The 22,175-nt window shown below is 47.1% G+C and overlaps 1 protein-coding gene across 1 annotated transcript in view; it reads right to left on the bottom strand.

Annotated features, from left to right (window-relative positions):
• MYO5B (myosin VB) overlaps positions 1–22,175 on the bottom strand; it is a 148,662-nt gene that overhangs the window by 61,524 nt on the left and 64,963 nt on the right. The window contains exons 10-14 of the mRNA XM_054003809.1: positions 20,332–20,597; positions 15,419–15,500; positions 13,701–13,841; positions 6,293–6,415; positions 5,004–5,087 (exon numbers count right to left, since the gene is read on the bottom strand). Of these exons, the coding sequence (XP_053859784.1) occupies positions 5,004–5,087; positions 6,293–6,415; positions 13,701–13,841; positions 15,419–15,500; positions 20,332–20,597 (696 nt within the window). The remainder of the gene's footprint in view (positions 1–5,003; positions 5,088–6,292; positions 6,416–13,700; positions 13,842–15,418; positions 15,501–20,331; positions 20,598–22,175) is intronic.

Here is a 22,175-nt window from a genome sequence, read left to right as displayed (position 1 = left end):
TCAGGGTGTTTATCCAGCCCTGCCCCAACAAGGATGCTGCCTGCACAGCACATACCCCAGGAACAGGATCTCCTGTGAGGACAGGCAGCAGCCAGGCCCCACCACAGCCCCAGGGGCACCCTTGCTTTTCAACAAATTAAGGGATACAAACACTTTCTCCCTAATTACCCACCTTTCAGGGCAGCACCACCACCCCACAACCCTGGAAGCACCACATCTAGCACCACATCTAGCTTGACAGATCCCTAATCCTGGTATTTCTGGCAAGCCAGCAGCACCATTTACACTTCATAAACAACAGGTAAGCTGGCAAAGGCAGTTAATGCCTTTTTTATTATTATTATTATTTAGGGAGCAGGATATTCAGAATTACGTTAGGTTGGGGAACCTGAATATTAAGTAAGCCACCATAAATCTCGTCTGGTTAGCAAGGCTGTTGAATTTTCACATCTTGAATCCATCCACACGCCCACACTGGCTACTGCCACAGCTGCATTTACATTCAAAGGGGAAATCCTTAAATGTAAAAAAACCCTCTCTGTCAGCAGGTGGGGTGTCATGTATCACCAGCTGAGCTGGGCTCCTGCCTGGTGACACTGCCAAAGCACCCACGATGCCTCCCAGCAGCACGGATGCTGGAGCACCTGAGGGAGAGAACCACATTCCCCACATCCACGGCACACCATGCCCAACACATCCACCCCAAAACCACCAGCACAAGGCAGTGGCAGCTGCCTAGCACTCTTGCCCCCACCTCAGGCTCCTCCAAAAGCCCAGTCTGGTTGTATTTCCATTTGAGATCCCAGGAAGAGTGCTGTGGTTTACCACTTTTTAGATATAGACAGACAGCCCTGCGCTGCGAAGGGCTGCCTGGCTCTCTGCCACATCCCTGGGCTGAGACAGGAACACTTCCAGCCCTGTCCTGTGGGATGTTCTCACTGCTTGTTAGGACAGCAGCCTCAACACCACTGTGGGAAGGAAATTATTTGCATTACATGAGCAAATTTCTTGCAGGCTCCACGACAGCACCAGCTAAGGATCTGCTTCACACTCAGCTTTCACTGCTATCTCTGCAGCTCACTCAACTCCTGCCACAATAAAGGCTCTCTCCTTCTTCACCTGACCCCCTATCCCTAAAAAAGACATCCTCACAATTGTTGTGGATGACACATCACCACCTGGGATGCTCTGACTGCTGTAAGCATGGGAGGTATGGATGGCACACGTATTGATGAAGATATCCAAATCGGGCTCTGCGTTACTACCTCACACCTGACAACATGGTAAAACCCCTGGGTGTAATTTGGGGTTTCAAAATATCTTCTCAACACAGCTGGGAGTGCCACTGATCCCTCCATCCACTTGGTATTAATAACAGCAGTGCTTGCTCCTGAACGAGCGCTGCAGAAGGATCTCAGAGCCAAGCTCTCAGCTTGCATGATGCAAACCTGGTGGAACTGGGACCATCTCTAGCAGGAACCATTCTACAGGTTCTGGGGCATAAGCAAGAGGGACAGATCCCTCCTCACCACCTGGCAGAGTCAAAACCATTGGTGCATTATTTGTAATTACAGAGAACTGGAAAAGGCAACCTTCACAGCATGCTTTCCATCAGCAGTCAAATCATTTCCCCTAATTCAAAGAACGTCAGCTCTCAACTGTTTTAGCTGACCAGCGCTTACAGAACTAATTAAATGCTTTATGAAGTCTCTTTCACCATCTTGTTGATGGCAGTAATTGCATTCTAATTAGCAGAAGGCAGTTCTGCCTTGGTGGGAGTGCTTCATCAGCAATGGCTTGCTGACAGGGAGGTGCCCAGGTCCTTGCTGTGTTAAATTCAGTGCTCCCCCTTGCCCTCTGTGCTGCTTTAGTGGGAATGCAAAGAAGAGTGCAGGAAATGCTGTGTGCCAGCCCAATCCTGAGGACAGGACAAAGTCCTCACAGCACAGCCCTCTGCAGCACAAATCTGAGCTTTAGTTAAATGTACACATTTGGGTAGCAGACTCAGCACTGCCACTGCTGCTTTTGCTGGTTCAGAGACACCAGGTTGCCTTTCACAGCAAAACAAAATTGTTTTTAATTGTTTATAGCCCTGGAGGGCAAATGGCGGGCAAGAGGTAAAAATACCAGGGTAACAATCTGCTGGCAAACAGGGGTTAGGGGCAGCAAGAGCAGATCATCAGGTGTTGAAGGATTTGGGAGAGGAATATGACGATGCTCCTGCTGCTCTTCTTCTAGAACAGCACGGGATCAGCACAGGCTGATAAAAGCCACTGCTCCCATGATGATAGGGGAATGGCTTCAAGGCAGAAATTCAACAATCTCCCGAAGTTTCTCAGACCCAAGTGTATTTCAGAGTGTTTCGTCAGGGCAGCTGTGGCTGCCCCATCCCTGGAAGTATCCAAGGCCACGTTGGACAGGGCTTGGAGGAACCTGGGACAGTGGAAGGGGCAGGGGTGGCACTGGATGGGATTTAAGATCCCCTCCAATGCAGCTATTAAACAAAAGTCCAGCTTGCTCTGATATTATATTGTGGTCCCTATATATGACAGGAGAGCCTTTATTTTATATCTGTGTTTTTAGGGAACAATTTCCAGGGTCTCCACCACTCTACAGCACACTACTCCAACGAGTTACACCTCTACACCAAACAGAAATCCTTATCAGACACTGCCAGTTCTGCAGCACTGACTCCAACAGCAAGTTCAGCACTGGCTAAATAATTAATCATACAGCATCAACTATTCCTGGAGGTTACCTGGCATTTCTAATGAGCTCTAATCACACCCAGTTTTTCCCTGGGAAGCTTCCTGAACATGCAGAGATCTTGATTTTGGCATTATTAAAGCCCAGCTTCACAGTTATTACTTTCACAACTACTCCCATGGATGAGAAAATTGCTCATCTTGCCATCTTCACATGAATTCCTTGCTGTGAAACAGGCCAAGCCACTGACAACACTTAACTAATTTCCTATTCTCATCTCTTCCAACTTTGACAGGAACAAACTCCTCCTAAAAAAAAAAAAAATGTTTCCTCCACCTCTTCATCCCACTCCTTATTCAGGGTGGCATTTAGAAGGTCACAGCCAGCAGCAAACCCAAGAGTGTCACAAAGAGAAGTCTGAATATGACACACATTTGCTTGCAACATGCAGGGGGCGTTCAAAATTTGTAAAGGAAAAAAAAAAAAAAAAAACTTAACATGATGGCCTATGCTGTGGAAGGCTTTTAAATTGTTTGGAGGAAAGCAGATGCACTCCTTCCTTAAACCACACATGAGGTTTGGAGCAACAATGGTGCCCCAGAGTGACACAGCCTGGATTTTGGCTGCTGGATGGTGAGTTGGAGTTTGCAGGGCTGCACTTTCACACTAAATGCTTAATGAAAGCTGCCCCTGGGAGAGATCAGGTTGTTTAAAGTTTCAGCTCATTAATTGACAATGAAAGACTCAAGGCTGCAGGGAAGGACTTTTGGTCTGGTTTTAAACCAACAAGGATCTGAAATTCCTTAGCTGTCTGTGCTATTGACACTTTTAACCCAACCTACCCAAATGCCCATAGAGAGCAGGAGTGTGGTACTGGAAGCCAGTGTAAAATCTACTCAATTTATTTAGAAAAATGTAAAATCTCTGGCTTGGAGCCCTCTGTCAAATGCTCATTTACTGCAGGCATGATCCACTCCAAAGCCTTCAGAACCCCACAGCTCTTCTGCTTCCAACATCCCACCAAATCCACAGCCCCCAGGAAATTTTAAACAGCAAGAGTCAAAAAACTCTTTACCAGGAGACCTGGCATTCAAAGGCAGTCAATACATCCCGGATGGCACACTTGGTGCAATGAGATGCTGACAAGTTGTTTGTACAACACTCGGGAGAGGGAAGGTACACGGCACAAAACCTTGTAAAAGACAGGTGACATCAAGAGTGATCATTAGTATCTGTTAATTTGTTAAAGTTACACACTGGCAGTGGTGTAAAACAGCTCCACAGCAGCTGGAGTGTCTCAGAGTTCATGTTACCTTTCCAGCACTGTGTATTAATGCTAGTTTTTGCACAGTGATTATTGAAGTAATTAGAAGTCTCAGGGAAAAGTATGATGCATTACAGCTAAGAGGAACAGCTGTTTTCACACAGAAGGGGGACAGGACCAGCAAGGCTACCCACAAGGTACGAACTACACTGGTTTTAACCCCAGATCCTCATGCTTTTGACCAGCCTGGTCTAGTGGAAGGTGTCCCATGGCAGTGGGCTGGGACAAGATGATCCCTAAATTCTCTTCCAACCCAAATAATCCTGTGATTCTATGGGTGATGAGTGATTGGGTGATGGGTGGGGAGCTCCAAGCAAGAGCTAAGCGGGATTTACAGTGCCCAAAAACTACCTGTTCCTAATTTTGGCCCTTGGTGACCAAAAAAAGAAGAGGATCAGCAGGTTTGGAAACTACTTCTGCGATGCATCTTGACAGGACACCAACACCAGGGTGAAGGAAGGCAGACAACTGTGGATATTCTTAGTTCAGTCAGAGAGAAAAAGATTTCTGCCGGGCTAAGCCTGGGAAAAAGTCCGAGAGGAATGTAAAGAATCTATTATTTTGTTTTCCATTCATATTGTTTATAGATCTGTTCTACCACACTGACCTAAGTCCACTGTGCCAATCAGGTGAAACGTTTTTACTCTAAGACCAATGGAATTAATGTTCATGATGTTCTCTATAAAAGAGAGAAGTGCTTTTGAATAAACGCTCACTTTGCCTTCTGAAATTGTACGAGTCCCTGGCTCAACGGCGCCAGACAACCACCCACATCCTCACATGGCTGAGACTGTAACCCCGAGCACCCTCCTCTCCCCACTTTTTCCCTGCTCCACACCCCATTGATCTGGCTCTTTGGTCGCTGCCGGCGGCTGGAGGCAGCGGCACGTTCACACCCCGGGCCAGGCGCGGCGCAGGGACGCACAGCTCAGCTCCAGCCGGGACAGCTGCCCTGACCCGCTGCTCTTTTTACCTTGCTGGCCTTCAGGATGTTGATCTGCTCCTCGTACACGGTGTCCCTGTTCTTCTCCAGAAACCCCTCGCTCTGGTACTCCACCTACCAGGACACAGAGGCAAGAAGCTCAGAGGGACAATTCCAAACACGCGGGGAACAAGGTGCTCCCGCCACTCCCGTGCTGTTTTTGGGAGCTCGCCCCAAAAACCTTAGAGGGGAAAGGAACAACTGGCATTTAATGGTCACTTTTTTATCAAAGTGAATCTGGGTGAAAGCAAAATCCTTACTGCAAACACAGATTGTTTCCTAGTCATTAAATTGCTGCGTATGGAAGCCTGGGGTAAAAAATGCAAGGATCATCAGTAACTCTACACACTCTTTTGTTCAGTCCTCAACTCCTTCTAAGTTAATCAATAAACCTCAAAATATGCTCTGCCTAAGTCTCTTGTAGGTCTCTTGGGTTTTGAAACTGCAGAGGGTTGGAATGCAAAGGAATTTTAAAAAATAGATTATGAAAATAGAGACAACACAAGAAAATTTATCTTTATCACATTAAAAAAAAAGAAAAACTTCTAAGAAATATTGTTTATGAAGCATCCATATGCAAAACCAGCTGCCTATGGAAAGGTGAGTACCAACCTTTGCCATGGTGAGTGCCTCTGGCATCCAGGGCAAACCTGGTTAGGAGTAGCACCTAGGAGTAGGGCATCACAGCACCTGGATGTTGTCCAGCTCCTCAGACACATCTTAAAAAGTTCCCTGGATTGATCTTTTTAAGTTTTTCCTAACAAATGTGCGTTTGGGGTAACTTCAAGCTTTTGAGGTTCCTGTTAGCTGTGAATAACACCTGTCACATCAGGGTTTCAGTGAAGCTGGAGCCCATGGACAAGACCCCCGAGCACCAGGCACTGGGATTTGGTTTAGTTTAGTGCCACAGGTGGTATCTGCTCCCTCAAAAAGGCGGGATCCGCCTGGGGTCACCTCTCACCTCCTCCCTGCACTGTGCCTTGCTGACACTCACAGCTCCTGCTCTTCAAACACTAACACATTTTCTGCCAAGCTGCCCTTACAGAAAGCCATTTCACCGCAGCTTTGGGAAAGAGGATTTTTCCCCTCCTCAAGAATCCACAACTCACAGCTCAGAGCCACAGCTGGGGGGCTGAAGCCCTTGGGGCTGATCCAGATTTGCGCACCTAAGCCACCACCACCACCCTCCAGGCACCAAGGACCAGCTCACGGGGCTGTCCACTGATTTATTTTGCTGCAGGAGGCTTTCCCGTCCCTGCTGGGTGCTCCCTGCTGGGTACCTTGTCAGCGAAGTGGAGGATGATGAAGGAGGTGTTGGACATGCGCGGCTTCTGGAAGTGCTGGCTGGCGGCGTGGCGGTCGTACAGCTTCTGCGCCCAGTTCTGGTCCGTGCCCTTGGGCACCTGCACGGGGACAAAGGGGACACTGCCAGGGCCAGGTGCTGCTCTGTGGCCACCTACCTTCGTGACAAACACACCGAAACTGCGCCTCCAGCAAGAAACACCCAAATCTTGGTTCCGTTCCGGCAGCCGGAACGGCTCTTGCAGGGGAAAAAAAAAAAAAAAAAAAAAAAAAAAAAAAAAAAAAAAAAAAAAAGGCAAAACGAACCGACAAAACGAACAGAACAAACAAACAAAAACAAAAAGCCAAACAAACAAAAACCAAACCAAACCAAAACAAACAAGCACACACAGACCCTGAAACAAAACAAAAAAAACCAAACAAAAACCCCACAAACAAACAAAAAAAACCCAAAACAGCCAGGAAAACAAACAAAACCAAACCAAAAACCAACCAAACCCCCCAAAATCTCCCCCCCAAAAAACCAAGCAAAAAAAAAATCCTGAAACAAAAAAGCACCCCAAACCCTGAAACAAAACAAAAACAAACAAAAAAAACCCCCACAAAACCGAACAAAAACCAAAACAAACAAAACCAAACCAAAAACCAACAAAAACCCCCAAAACCTCCCCTCCCAAAAAACCAAACAAAAAGCCCCAACAGAAACAAACCCAGAACCAAACAAAAAACCCCAAAATGAAACAAAACTCTAAATACATACACACACACTCACACAAAAAAAAAAAAAAAAACAAATAATAACAAAAAAACCCCACTAATTAAAACTGAAATATTAAAAAAGTATTTTTACACTTAAGATACATTAACGGCTCAGGCACCAACATTATTTTTTAATGCTGTTTTAGGTGATGGAATAGCTTCCAGAAACTGCCACATGAGACCACCTGCACAAAGTTCTGGTCTATATAACAGTGAAATTGTTTCTATTGGGGTCTGAGAGCCACCACGGATGGGGCTTCATCCCCATGCCATGAAGTGGCTGCACAAACACACACACACAGATACTTTTTTTTTTAACAAAGAAAAGGGATAATTGGATATTTAGGTTAGAAAAAGAGATGGTTCAGAAGAAAAGTCTCAGTCAATATTTAAACTTAGATGGGACAAAGCCTAGAAACCACAGAAGAACAGGAACAGAGAGAGCTCTTGATCATCCATCAGGACTTCACATAGGCCTTTATATGAAAAATGACAGAGGAAATAGGGACAGAGAACAGGAAGATGGAAAACACAAGACAGGTAAGGAATATTTCTTTATGCTGCTCTGAAACAGCCTTTGATTTCACGACAGCCAACCAAAACCCACCAGAAGGGTTCTGAACACAGGGATAAGCATCTCCTGCCAATCCCTGTAATGAGAGTGAATTAAATGCAGCAGCCACTCACGCAGGCTGTGCTCTCCCACATTTGCTTATGTTTTACAATTTTTAAGTTTAGCCAATTATGGATACACACAGAAATAACACAGGCTATATATAAATATTGAAAGGCACTTAGATATGCAATTATATACATATTTTATTTATGCAAGGTAAGATTCGCATGCTTAAACGATGGGGTTATATAAATGTAGATGTGTTTCTTTTCATGGGTCATATTTAATATCTGCATGCAAAAGCATCCTTTCTGGAGGCATCACTGGGTGCCTCCTGTGCAGGACTAAGCCACAGGTGCAGAGCAGGAGCACTGCAGCCAGATTTATCCCACACCAGCTCTCTAACAGGGCATCCACTTTGCTGAAAAACCTGCTTATCTTGGAACTGAACTTCAAAGGCATCGCTCCTGCCTCCCAAAAAGAGGGTTTGCCATACCTTGCTTACCATGCTGCAGCCTGGGTATTTTTACCTGCCTGGGAAGTACCTGATAGGGACCAAGTTCCAAAGATAAAAATTAAGGAGGTCATTATCTGTACTATTGTAACAGCTTTTGGTATTACCTTGGCAGTTTGAGGCCCTTAGAGCAACTGAGAAAGTTATTTATGGGCTATCTCATCTCTCTTTTAGGGGACAGGGAAGAGGAAAAGCGACTGCCTTGCAAGTTTTGTATGGAACCCTTAAACAGGATAAAGCTGATGCCAGGAATTGCACAAGGTCACTGCCTGTGCTGGTCTGTCCTCCCCAGTCACAGGCAGGGTCCCCTCCCCTCTGGATCCACTGCTGCTGCCAGGAGCTCCTGCAACCACAATCACACCCACCCACTGCAGCCAGGGCCAGCCCCACGGGATCCATTCTGCATCCCAGGACCAAGAACCCACCAAGATCCCACCAGCCAGGTGAGGAGATGCTTGGGACCACCTGGAGTAAAGGCTGAGACTCCCTCCACCACCTCCAAGGGAAGGACAATTAAATGGATAGAAGAAACAAAGGTCAATGGTTTAAGGTGAAGGAGGGTAGATTTATATTAGATATTAGGAAGAAATTCTTCCCTGTGGGGGTCTGGCACAGGTTAACCAGCAAAGCTGTGACTGCTCCTGGATCCCTGTAAGTGTCCATGGCCAGGTAGGATGGGGCTTGGAGCAACCTGGGATAATGGAAGGTGTCCCTGCCCATGGCAGGGGCTGGAATTGGATGAGCTTCAAGGTTCCTTCCCACCCAAACCATTCAGGGATTCTGTGATTCAAACCTAATGATCTAAAAGTCAACGCTCTGAAAACACAGTAGGAGCTACTCACATTTTACTTCTTTACTCCTTAGCTCTGCAATATAAGTTAAAGCCTGAAAAGAGTGTGGGCTGCCTCTGCACTCCAGAAACACGTTCCACTGCAAGTGATGTGCCTGACTCTAAAGTCATCAGAGCTGACAGCATGACGTAGGGGAGGCTGCTGTGCCCGCGTGTCGGGCGGCCCGCCCGAGAGGAAAGCCCAGGGCTCCCAACCTCTCTGTCTCTGCTCGTGGAGCAGAAATCCCCCTGGACAGGAAAGCCATGTGCTAATTCCTGATGTCCAAAAAACTAACGAGTCCAGACAAGGAAAACACATTTGCCCAGATCCCCAAGTCCGCAGCGATGCACGGAGAGGAGCGGGGTGGAAAAGCAGGGGGGCCAGAAGCGGAGTGCAGCGTTCCTGGCACCTGACAGAAGGACACAGCAAAGGTCAGAGAGCATCTTCTGGACAGCGCTAGAAAATGCATTTGGCACTTCAGCAGCGTAACACAGTGGCGACGCGCCATGGAACACAGAATGGAGCCACAGAGGAGCTCAAGAACATGAGGGAGCTGGGGGGTTTGGTGAGGCACATCCCCCTTTGGCAGCCTCAGGGTCAGGCTGCTCCACGAGCACAAAGATCCCTCACAAATCTCGGACAACAGTGACAACACTGGCGTGTGAACCTTCCCAATCAGCCTGCTGTTGATTGAGCCCTTCTGGTGGTACTTAAGGGAAAGTAACACTTGTTTTTTTATTAATGTTTTCATTCTCACTCCCATGCCAAGGCAAAAACAAGGAAACAGTGAGGTAGCAGGACACCCTATGGAGCAACCTGGGCATCCACAGTAACCTCTGACTGTACTCCCAAACAGAACCACAGAATATCCTGAGCTGAAAGGGCCCCACAAGGACCAGCAATGTCCAACTCCTGGCCCTGCACAGGACAGCCCCAAAAAATGCCACCCTGTGCCAGAGAGCATTGTCCAAGGCTCTCGGGAAGCGTCTGGGAGACAGGCAGCACGCCCACATGGCATGTAGCTTCAGTCTGAAAAGCTGGACAGCTCACCCAGCTTTGACAGAGGCTGTATTTCTGAGGGCTTTCTGTTTCCTCTAAAGATAACTTAAATCTCTTGAAAAACCAACCCCAACTGGCTGCTCCTCTTCAGAGAGTGTAAGTCATTCCACATGTTTCCTCAGAATTCAATGTCTTCCATAGTGTGCTGTCCCCTCCATCAAAGTAACTCCCTCCACAAGTAACAACCATACCCTAAATCTATTCCAGATATCCAAAGAATCTTCCCACAGCCGGATTTGGAGAAGACAGCCCCCATCCTTCATTTCTTCTGACAGGCTCTACTCCTTTTTCAGATTATTTCCCCCTTGGCCCCACGGTGACTGCACCCACCCTGCACAGTTCACCAAGGGGAGGTTCTTCTGGATGCCCTTCTGCCCTTTCCCACCTCTTTGGGCCCATCAGTTTGTGCTGCAGCACATCAGCATCCCTCCACCGTGGTGGCCTTGGGCAGAACTTTTTCTGAACAGGGGACATGAACTTTTGCTGTTCTCTGGCATCAGAGCAAAACCAAGCGGTCCTAAAAGCTGCAGATCCAGGCAGGTGAAACTCCAGTGCAGAAAACAGGGAAAAGGCTCTTGAAGGACTCCAGAGTGCCTCAGCAGAGGACACAGGTCACAGTCCAGAGGGATTATAAGGGTTCCTTGGCAGACCAAGGATGTAACAGGACCAAGGACCAAATGAGCTCCAGAGGCCAACTCCAACCTTAATAATTCTAGAACAGCTTCCAACTCCTACATTACAAAGCTGTTTTTAAAAACACAAACATAAGCATCTCTCTCTTCTTCTATCCATAAACATCTCCCTCCTGGAGAGGGATTTTTCACAAAGATATGGAGTGACAGGACACAGGCAATGGCTTCCACTGCCAGAGGGCAGGGGCAGATGGGATATTGGAAAAGAATTGTCCCCTGTGAGGGTGGGAGGCCCTGGCACAGGGTGCCCAAAGCAGCTGTGGCTGCCCCTGGATCCCTGGCAGTGTCCAAGGCCAGGCTGGACAGGGCTTGGAGCAGCCTGGGACAGGGGAAGGGGTGAGGCAGAGGATGGAGTGGGATTATCTTTAAGGCCCACATCAAACCATTCTGTGATTCCATGATTCCAATATTCTATGTCCTAAAATCTGTTTTAAGAAGGAGGGTTTTTCTCATTAGCTTTCAGGAGACATGTTTAGTCCTTAACACTCCAATCCCAGCTCAAGGCCCTTCTCTTTCACTGCCAATTCTTACGTCAATTTTTCCCTAAACAGCAACAAGACTCTCCTATGACCTACACTTCCTGAACTGCTTCAGCAAGTACCCAGCCACCTCCTCCCCAACCACACATTAAGGATTAAAAAAAAAAAAAAAACATACTGTGAAGCAAGAACATTAGTGACAAACCCTCTGCATTTGCACCAGTGCTTCATTATGCACCAAATATTCCCTTGATGCCGTTTCACGTCCCAGAGTGTTTCCATCCGCTGCCATAGGATCTAACAAGGTGGCACGTAATTACTTTATTGTGGTCCCACCCCAGGAGCTGAAACACTGCTCTGGGGGTGAAGGCTTTCATCCATAAACTGCTGCTTGCAGCTGACAGGTTTTGCTGAAATTTTCATAAATCTGGAGAACACTTGCAGGTTGTTATAAAAGAGGCGATTACAGGGCCGGTAATAAGGGCCTGTGACTAACGACAGCATCCCCTACTGACAGGTAAACACCCAGATAATTGGCATTTGATGAGAAGAGGGAGGGAATAGATCTTGTGGGGGGGTTGGGATTTTTTTGTTTGGTTGGTTTTTTTGGTTTTTTTTGGTTTTGTTTTGGTTTTGTTTGGTTGGGGTTTTTGTTTTGTTTTGTTTTGTTTTGTTTTGGGGTTTGGGTGGTTTTTTTTGGGTTTTGGTTTTTTTTTTTTTTTGTTTTGGTTTTGGTTTTTTTTGGGTTTTTTTGTTTTTTTTTTGTTTTTTTTTTTTTTTGTTTGGTTTTCTTTGTCAAAAAACAAGTATGGATGAAAAAAGTAGTACCAGGTAAATCTACTGCTGCTACATGGGAGCTGCAACATCATCAGCAGCAACCAGTGCCAGGTGCTCCAGGGAGGAGCCAAGGGTCTTACTCCCAACACCAGGGAGACTTCCCTCACGGTCCTCACAGCATCCAGGAGACAGTTTGAGCCTGCAGAATTTAACTGGCTTAATAGCACAGAGACCAGATGAAATGGTGCTGAATATCAAGCAAGTAATCTGGCCTCCTTCCCAACCAGCACTGGCTGAGATACTATGTTTAAGGACATCAAATTAAGTCTAATTTGTTCTCATTTTTAAGGAGATTTCCTGAGAGCAGTCTTGAAAAGGGCAGAGCCCCAACTCTGGCTCACCCCAAAGATGCAGCCAGAGTGTCTGTAGGTCAGACCAGGGCTGAGCCTGTGGGATGTGCAGGCTGGGACAGCCCTACCGTGCCTGGGAAGGCAGCCCTGGTACCTGGAGGGCAGCAAACACTTCACAGGTCACCCACCTTCCAAACACAGGTGCTACATAATTGTCCAGGAAAACCAGTCTGAACAACGGACCCCAGCCCTTTCCCTCTGATACAACACGACACTCGTGTTCTTGAGCCACCAGATCTGTCCTGTGCTCATGGATCCCACAGACACCACAAGAATTCCTTGGGTCCTTCTTACCACCTGGGCGGTGAGGTGGGCCCTCAATCCACTTCAGCTCTCCCAACATTTTGTCTCACTGCTCCCTGCCTGTGTCCAGAAACCCTCAGAGCCCTCCCACAGTCAGAAAGGCATTCCCTGGCACAGAATACATCCCAAGTCTCAGTGGAAACCCTTCCTGAGGACAACGCGGGTCACCCACCACCCCACAGCAACACCAGGCTGAGGCTGCTCAAGGCAGCCACACCCAGCAGGAAGGCAGTCCCCATCGCCTTCCAACAGGACGTGCCCAGCATCAAAGAGCTTCAAAACAGGCACCCCAGCCTCCCAAGGAAACCTGCCCTCTGACATTCCTTGTTCCTGCGTATATTTGATTATTCATGACTGAACAATGTGTGAACAAGGAGCCCAACCTTTCTTCTGGATTGTCATCAAGCTTTGCCACTCTGGCTTTTCTTCTCAAATTTCAAGCAAGATTTCACTTTGGCCAGTATGAGAGAGAGAGAGAGAGAGAGTGGGCAAAAGACAGCAAACTGCTCTCCAACATTAGGACTCTCTGAAATCTGCACACTAAATGCAATGAGTTTTGCCTTAAAGAGCTGTTGCAAGAGGACTCAGGTCTCCCCTGAGACAAAATAAGGCTTGAGAGGAGCCCCAGCTCCTTTTGGGCAATGCCAAAGACATCAGGTCTCAATCAATGGCTGTCCCTCAGTACAGCCAGGCCAGACACACGAGCACTGGCTGCACATGGTGAGTGCAGGTACCCAGGTTTGGAGCAAACACCTGCCCAGGAGGCTCTGAATGTCCCAAACCAAAGCAAATGCCAGCTCAAGCCTGCTCTTGCCATGAGCACAGCAGCAACACGCGTGAAAGGAGATGTTTACCCACCTGCAAGACACCAGAGATTGAAGCCCGTTCTTTGATCTTTTACAGAAACAAAGACACCAAAGGGCCAAAAAGTGGGAGGTCCTCTTTACCTTGCACTCTTCATCCAGCAGGTCCAGGACCCCAAGCTTGGCTTCTATCAGGTCTATGCAGGGCTGGTTGTCGTAGAAGTCTATGAGAGTCCAAGGGATTCCCTCCTTCATGTACTCCTCTTGTTCCAGCTTGAACACGTGCTGGGAGTGGGAGAAAGCAGAGCCACTGAGTGTGAGCCCAGCAGGCAGAGCACAGCCCCTTCCCTTTGTCCCTGCTGGACTTCAGCATTCCATGAGAACATCCAGAAGCCAGGGAGGCTCTAGGCGCCCTCACGTACAGCCTGCACATTCACACATGCATTTATCCCATATTCCTGGGCCCATTTAGCCCGTTTTCCTGTCCAGGAAAACAAAACCATTACTCTGGGAAACCACAGGGCGCAGGGAAAAATAAGGCTTGAAATGACTTTCACTACAAAGTGACTGAAGCTGTCACTGCGACAAGGTGGGAGCCACATACTGGCGTGGCAGTGACACATATATCTCTCGGGCTGACAAAAAAAATCCTCCTCTGCTCCATTGCTCTGCTGATTAAAGCAGTGACCTGAAGCAGGTTCACAAGCTGGGAGCCCAGCCAGGGCTGGGAGCCTGTGTCCCCATCTGTGAGCAGGGCTTCACAAAGAGCACCCGTCCTCCCACAAGCGGTATCAGCAGCAGCATCTGACTGACTCAGGGACACTTCTATTGAGAATTCTTATTTTAAAAAACCCATAATAAAAAAAAAAAAAAAAATCTTTGCAAGGCTTTCGTATCTCAGGCCTCTGCCCAAGGAGATAAATTGTCTCTGGCTGTTTCTGAGATACTCTAAAGCATATTAAAAAATGATTTCTCAAATGCACTTTTTTTTCCCCCCTTCAAAGATAGCTTTTTAAAATCTCTTCAAACATGTCATCTTGGAGCTTGAATTTATAAGCTTCAGAAGTGATAGTTAGACATATCAAGTAAGATATGAATAGTGCAACTACAATCCATAATTTACTTTTCATTTTTGGCAGCAGTGATCTATCTGATGCATTAGATAGACTGCAAATGTTCATGTCCACGCATAAGATATGGCTTCAAAGGGCCAAACTAATCTGCAGTACTTAAATGCTCAAATTTAACAAGTTTTCCCCTGTATCCTGAAATTAACAGTATTTTTTTTCCCTACTTACAACTGAAGCAGAAGACAACACCTTACTGGTTCCATTTCCAGTGAAGGTAAATGCTTGTTTCTAACAAAATAGGAAAACTTCTGGGTTTTGTGAGGCATGTCCAAGTGAAAAGTGGGGAGTGTTTCCAATTCTGTTACTTAACACAGAGTTTTCATCTCACAGGTTTAAACTATGCTTAATGGGAAGGTTTCCATACCCATAACTTATTTTTATTCACACTGGAAACCAGCAGGAGACCATCCAGGTTTTGTTTTAGGATTGAAACAGCACCAAGAAAAAGGCAGATTACATACTTATTCAGAGCAATATGCGAGCCTTCGCAAAAACCACATGCAAAATCCATTTCTAGGATCAAGTTTATACATCTACAAAGCAACATTTTTCAACGTGATAGGAACATCTAGAACCACTGCAGTGAAATATCTGGGAGAGGGGCATGTCAAGGATGCACATGATCTGCCCAGGCTGCAGGTAAATGCTGTTAAGCAGGAGCCAGACACACCACAATCCTGCCTAGTTACATTTTCTGCTCCGTTTTATGGAGAGTTTCCAAGCTGACCTTACCGAGTTGAACTGCTGCTGGAGTTTTTCGTTGGCATAGTTGATACAGAACTGTTCAAAGCTATTCACTTCAAAAGTTTCAAACCTGCAAAGCAATGAATAAATCAGCATTAGGCGTTTCTTTGTCTCAAAATCTTCTTCTTTTCTTTTTTTTTTTTTTAATTTTTTCCTGCAACGGTACCATCTGTGTGACAGGGAACACTCAACCATCCCTTCCATTCCTCCTATCCCAGACCTGCACTTTTTTCCTCAAAACATCTTTCTTCCCTTGGCACAACTCGAGGGATTCAAGAGGTCCCCCCTGATACACAGGAATGAGACATTTGGCACGACTGCAGCTTCCTGCCCATCAGCCCTGTCTGAGACAAGGAATGTAACTGCTTCTCCTGGGGAAAAATATTATGAAATATTAAGTTCCAAACACATTCACTGCAAAGGTGATGAAGAAACAGTAGCTGCCGTCTTAAAAGACCCAGCATGCTACTTTTAATGGAATTTAATAGAGCAGAAAAAGAAGGTATTAAATTTGTAATTATAGCTTCTGCACTGCATCCCTGTTAGCACAAAAATTAGACACATGTGAGTAAGCAACTTCTGGAAGGGAGAAGGGGAAAAATGGTGATTTCAGCCCTAACTCCACGTTCCTTAGAGGAACCTTAGAGGGTCCTTGGTGCTGGACTCAGTGATCCACCTCTTCACCAAGACTTCCAAAACATTACCCTACCCTGCCACAGATCAGCACCAAAACAGGCCCAAAAATAGCTTCTTAGTCACAATTAGAAAGGAAAAAAATATGCAGTTTTAATAAGACAAACTACAGGTAAGGAGCAGGGAGCCAGCAGAGCCCCTGAGGCTGAAGCACACAACTCCCAGAGACAGGCTCAGCGAGCCAGGCTTGCTCTTAAAACCCAAAGAGGGTATTTTGAGCTACCTCTGGGAATTATGTGTTTTATATTTCTATTTTTAAGGCACAGTTGGAAGGGGGAAGGGAAAAAAAAAGGTCTTTGACACATGACTGTAAGGATTAAACCAAGGGGAGAAGTGGGAATGCTTCCTGTGTTCAATGAGTAAGCTGCTGTAGCGATAAATATGTGACTAAATAATTGTTCGGGTAATAGGCACTGTAGGAGCTGGCAGAACAGTCTTTAAACACTGAATAAATGAAGCCCTTTCTTTCCAGCCTCTCTTCCTCAAAATAATCAGTACTTCTGCCACTTCCTGAGGACCACCCTGCTGTTACCCTGGTGATGCAGTTATTCCCCGGGTACTTCCAGGTGACAACGCCATCACCACACAAAACGACAGAGTCCCCAGGGAAATGCAGTGCCAAATGGCAAAAGAAAAAGGGGAATGGGAGAAATGAGCTGGTTTTGTGCTTTTATCACCCACACAGTCCTTGAGGAAACCTGGGGCTGCTTTCCTTCTGCTCGCCCAGCACTGCCCCCGCAGCTGGTGCCACCTGTGCCAAGCAGAGGATGCTTAACCCATCCCCTTCCCAAAAACTGGGCTTTAAAGCAACAGAATGTGGTGCCTGGGACAAGAAATGATTACATTAAAGACGTGGTGTGGCCCTCAGTGATGAAAGTGTCCCTGGAAAGCCCCCCTGTGCTCAATCTTGGTTGCATGGCTGAGCCAATCTGCACCTCAAGGAATGTGGCATCCCAGGACTCCTTGGAAATACAAGCTGCTGCGGGCTCATGGTCACAGCAACAGGGCAAGGAAAGATTTAATGAAAACACAGATGGAGAGGCAGGTGGAAAAAGGCAATGAGGCAGGAGTATATGAGGAAAAGAAATCGGAGTGGAAGCTTCTCCCCTTCCGAGACACCAGACGTGATTTATGAACCCTCCCAGTGAGTGCTAGCCAGGGGCAGAGCTGCTGTAGAACTCCAGCTCCAAGGGAGACCTCACAAAGTTGCTAATTAAGGGAATCTACTAGCACAATTTGTTAATTAACAAAGCAGATTAGTCGCCAGCCCTACATGTGTGCATGCCAGGAGGCCCTACCTGCTCACACCGACTGCACTGAGGGCAATCCTGATGGGGAAAGCAAAACAGTGCCTGTTGGGTCTCTATTCATTTTAGTGCACTGTAATTTGGTGGGAAAAATAAGCATATTCACCACTCCAGCCCATCGCTGTGGCTCCCTGGAAGACACATCCAGCTTGGGGACAGCTCTCGTAAGGAGATTTTCAAGGGGCAAATGCTGTATTTTGGTTTTTCTGCTGCTCCCCACTCTGCTGGTCTCTCCTACGTCCTCTCCTACGTCCTCTGCAGCACCAATTTTAATTTTGTATTAAAATATTTAAAGTTCATGAATAAGTCCAGCACACAGCTGGTTGCCTGGGTGTTCACACTTCACGTGGCAAACAAGAGGGGGAACAAGCCGTCCCCACCAAGTCCAGGAGTGCCACATGAATCCAGTCTTCTGACTGACTTCAGTATTACTGCTACAGCAGATAACACCGTTCCAATAAATACAGAAAGGCTTTCAGTGCTGCACCCTCTCACCTCAGTGTTAACAGAGAATTGAGGATGCAAAGTTGAGCATTAGAAAGTTGGAAGAAAAACCCTACAGCTTCTGCACCCTCTGTTTGGATCCCATCCCTAGAAATCCCACGCAGAGGGACAGTCCTCCCACCGGAGGATGTCAAGGATGTGCTGTGAAGCTGGCTGCAGGCTCCCTGCCTTTCCAGCTCAATCCCTCTCCCAAAGGAAAAAACAACATCCATTTGGGGAAAAAAAAAATCTGACAGTTAGAAAAATGCATTTAAAAACTAAAAAAACACGTGAGTTAGAAGAACCAAACCACTCTAAAGTTCAGTAGAGTCAGGCTATCATCATCCATATTCCCCACATTGTAAATTACTCAGCATTTAGACAGCAACACCCATTTAGGAAAGGGATTCATGGTCATTTTAGGACACCAGACTCCCAAAAGCATTTCAGCCAAGAACATGGACACCTTCCCCTGCAAATCTGCCTCTTTAGTAGGAGCTGCAGGTCCTTGTGGAAAAGCCCTGCTGGTGTCACCAGGGCTGAAAACGCCTGCTGGCCCATGCACTGGAGAGGCAGCTGAAGGAGATTTTTCTTCCACACTAACAGATTTTCAAGCCCAGCTTAATCTTTCATGAGCCTTATCCTCAAGTCTCCTTTCATTCAGATTTCTGAAAGTCTGATCCTCTAACTCAGGCATCCAATTTTCTGTATGGGCCCACCATCACCCACAGGGCTCCATCTCAAAGCTTTATTTATCATACTCCAGCCTGCAGAAATTTCTGGGGTGTGAAAACAGCTTTTCTATCTCGTAAAAAAAGAGATGGGAAACAGCTTCTCTATCTCATACAGCCTTTGAACCAGACTGTGCCATATTTAAGATCTTCCCGAGTGAGCCCAGAAACTTACAAACCAGAGAGAGCAACCTCATCACCTCAAGCTATCCCACCGAAGTCCCAAACCAAACAGAGCTGTGTGGTTATCGTCCTTGCTAGCAGTGTTCCTGCAAACCTTGCCACGTGACAGCGGCTATGGATGGAGATCAGCAACCAGAAAGGATGTCAAAAGTGCTGCCCCAGCACTGCTGCCCCAGCACTTTCTGCTGCTGTGGTTGTCTGGATGTCACAACTATCATCCCAAACACCAATAACTCTAGAAACCTCGTGGGAGGGTTTACACACAAGACCCAGTTCCAGAAATTGTGTAGGTGTTACAGCCCTAAAATCACGCTGCTTTTTTGTTCTGATCCGGAACTGCTTTGGCAGGATTTCATCCTGAGCTTGAGGTTCTCCTAGAGCTGACAGACCTTCAGAGGACATGGGATTTGGGACTGAGCAAGCACAGTGACTGCCCTGGTTCCTGGAGCAGCTGCAACTTGCACATTCCACCTTCCCTTCCAAAACAGGAGCAATTCAGCACCCAAATGTAGTAAAGGAGAACAGGAGTCCACTGCTGTCCCACTGAGAACCACGGAGTCCCAGAAGGATTTTGGGTTGCAAGGGAACCTTTTAGGGTCATCCAGCCCCCACGTGCAGGGACACCTTCCACTGTCCCAGGTTGCTCCAAGTACCATCCAACCCAGCCTTGCATGGACCTGCTGCATGGACCTGTCTGGGCCACCTGGGACTTCTCTCTTGCCCTTTCTATCCAGAGACACAAAAAAAAAAAAAAAACCAAAACAAAAACAAAAACAAAAACAAAAAAAAAAAAAAAACCAAAAAAAAAAAAAGACAAAACAAACAAAAAAAACCTCTTTCCTTTTCCACCCCACAGCTGACAAAATCCCTTCCCTTCTCCTCCATCTTCTGCTTCTTTGCAGCACTTCAGCTAAAATGAACTCAGACAACTCTCACATCCCTCTTCTACCACCACTCAGGATGACAAACCAGGCAGTAACGGGTACCCAGAACAATTTTAAAGCAGATCATTGCCCCTGAGGGCACAGGCTGCAAGCCTTGCAAGAGCTTTTTGCACCTGACATCCCCACCACAGGTTCCTAAGCTCCTCTGAAAACTCTCACTGCACCAGGGCCCTGCAGCAGCGGCTTCACAGATGAAGGAAAGGAGTGTCCTCAAACCCCACAGCAAGATGAGGCAGTCTATGGTCTCCACAGCAGCACCTTTACCCCAGCTCATCTTTAAGGTTGTTTTAAACAGCACAGGAGACAGAAACTCCAGATGGGAAGGGCATGGGAGGTAAATCCCAGAACGCAGCGCTCACACAGACCCATGTGCACCATTTTGCGCTGAAGGCTGCACACTCTGAAGGGGGATCAAAACTGCAAACTACACAGAACTTTTTTGTGCTCCTTTCCATTATTCCCATCGCCTGCCACCAGCCAAAGCAGCGTGTGCTTTGCAGGAAGGGGAAGACAAATTATAAAGGAGTCATTGAGCAGATGAGAGCGGAGGAGGCGCCTACCCGTAGATGTCGAGCACGCCGATGAAGGAGTGCTGCTTCACGGTGGTGTGCAGGGCCTTGTTGACGTGCTGCACGATCCAGTTGAAGAGCTGGGCGTAGATGTGCTTGGCCAGGGCGTTCTTGGCGTTCACCACCTGGTGCAGGGACATGCTCTTCACGTAGGTCTCGGCCGTGGTGACGAGCTTGCGGTGGCACAGCCAGTGCTGCATCTGGCTGTGCTCCACGCCCAGCAGGCTGCAGAAGTTGCTCAGGTGCTCGTCCTCGCTCTGGGAGTGGGGACCAGAAGCAAAGTCAGCGGGCTGGTGACACCCCAGACTGGCATTTTAGCACCCAAGTTCACAGGTCTGCGCGAGGAGTGGCGGCTCTTTGCAACTACCAGGGAAAGCTGTGTCTCCCTGTGGGGGACAGGAGCGGGGAAGCAGTGACATCCATCCAGCTGTGGGGGTCCTCATGGACGGGGTGGGACAGCTCGCACGGAGCTCTGGATGGTGGCACCAAGGCTTGGCCCTGCTCTGGTCATCCTTGAGCTCTCAGCTTTCACAAAGAGCACGTGTCCACAGGAAAAAGAATTCTCCACCTCACTCCTCCTCGAGCTGCAACTACACCCTGCCCCTGAGGAACCCTGGTTATGCCTCAGACTAAAGCTTAGGGTATGCCAGGACACCATGCCTTCTACAGAATAACTCCATCCTGAATAACAAAGCTATAAATCGTGCATTACCAGAAGGGCTTAGGCTTTGCACAACTAATAAAATGAGAGGTGAACTTTATTTTCTTTAGTGAAATGTATTTCACCCCCTCCTCTCTGAAATTAAGATAAAGCAGTTCTGAGTCTCTGTTACGGTCAGATAGAAGGCACTGCCTTTTGGAAAACAAGAAAACAATTTCCCCTTTCCCTGTGTAATAATACATATCTATAGGGAGAAAATTGTTTCCAGTTAGGTAAGCATACTTAGAAATGCTGGATGGGTTGGGGATGCAGAAAAAAAAAAAGTGCATTTTACAACAATTCTAGTATGTTTTATTGCTACGATACCTTTTTGACCAGAGTCAAGGTAGTACCAGAATTGATTTAATACCTTGCAATTCTATTTGAAGGTAATTAAACAACATGAACTTCATTAACAGAACTCAACATCGCTGAAGCAGGCAGCTTTCACATATCCACGTTGCCAAATATCAAGTAAATTACCCCCAGCATCTGACTCATTGAACACCACATTATCTCTAGGGTAACACTGAAGTGTGTGCAGAGCCCTTTTAATACTTTAATTAGGAACGAACGACCCAGCCTGGGATACAATGATAATTTACAGGACTGTATTTTCCACGCAATTGCTTTACCTTTCCCCACCTCTGAACAAACACAGAAGCAGAAAAACCCCCTCTAAGGCATCCTTAGTGTTACTTATTTTTGCTAATTAACCACGCAGTGCTCCTTTGGCCACGTTACAAGCAGCAGCTCCGTGGCTTTGCCTGGAGGAAAGTGGTTGCAAAGCATCACGCCTTGTGCTGGTGTCACCATCAGTGTCACAAGTCCCCAGGACCCTGCACTGGCGTTCTAAGGAAGCAGGAAGAGTTAAGGTGGGCTGGGATGTCAGGGATGTAAGCAATTTTTGAACAGCCTCGCTTGCAGGCTGGCTAGAGAGGAGGAATAATGCATTATTTCCCAGGACAAACAAAGCAACTAGGGGCTTATGGTGTGTTTTCAAAAAAAGGCCAGGAAAACCAGGAGGAAAAGGGCTTTCCAGCCAAGGGCACGGCCATGAAGCCCAGCACATGAGCACGGCCTGACTCCTGAGCACACCAAGCTCCCCACACGCCCGCTCCTGAGGGTGACCTAC

This window comes from Vidua macroura, chromosome Z (genome assembly GCF_024509145.1).
Source record: "Vidua macroura isolate BioBank_ID:100142 chromosome Z, ASM2450914v1, whole genome shotgun sequence".
In the NCBI taxonomy this organism is placed as follows: Eukaryota; Metazoa; Chordata; class Aves; order Passeriformes; family Viduidae; genus Vidua; species Vidua macroura.
The sequence above is the reverse complement of the archived record's forward strand: the minus strand, read 5'-3'. Positions and strand labels throughout refer to the sequence as shown.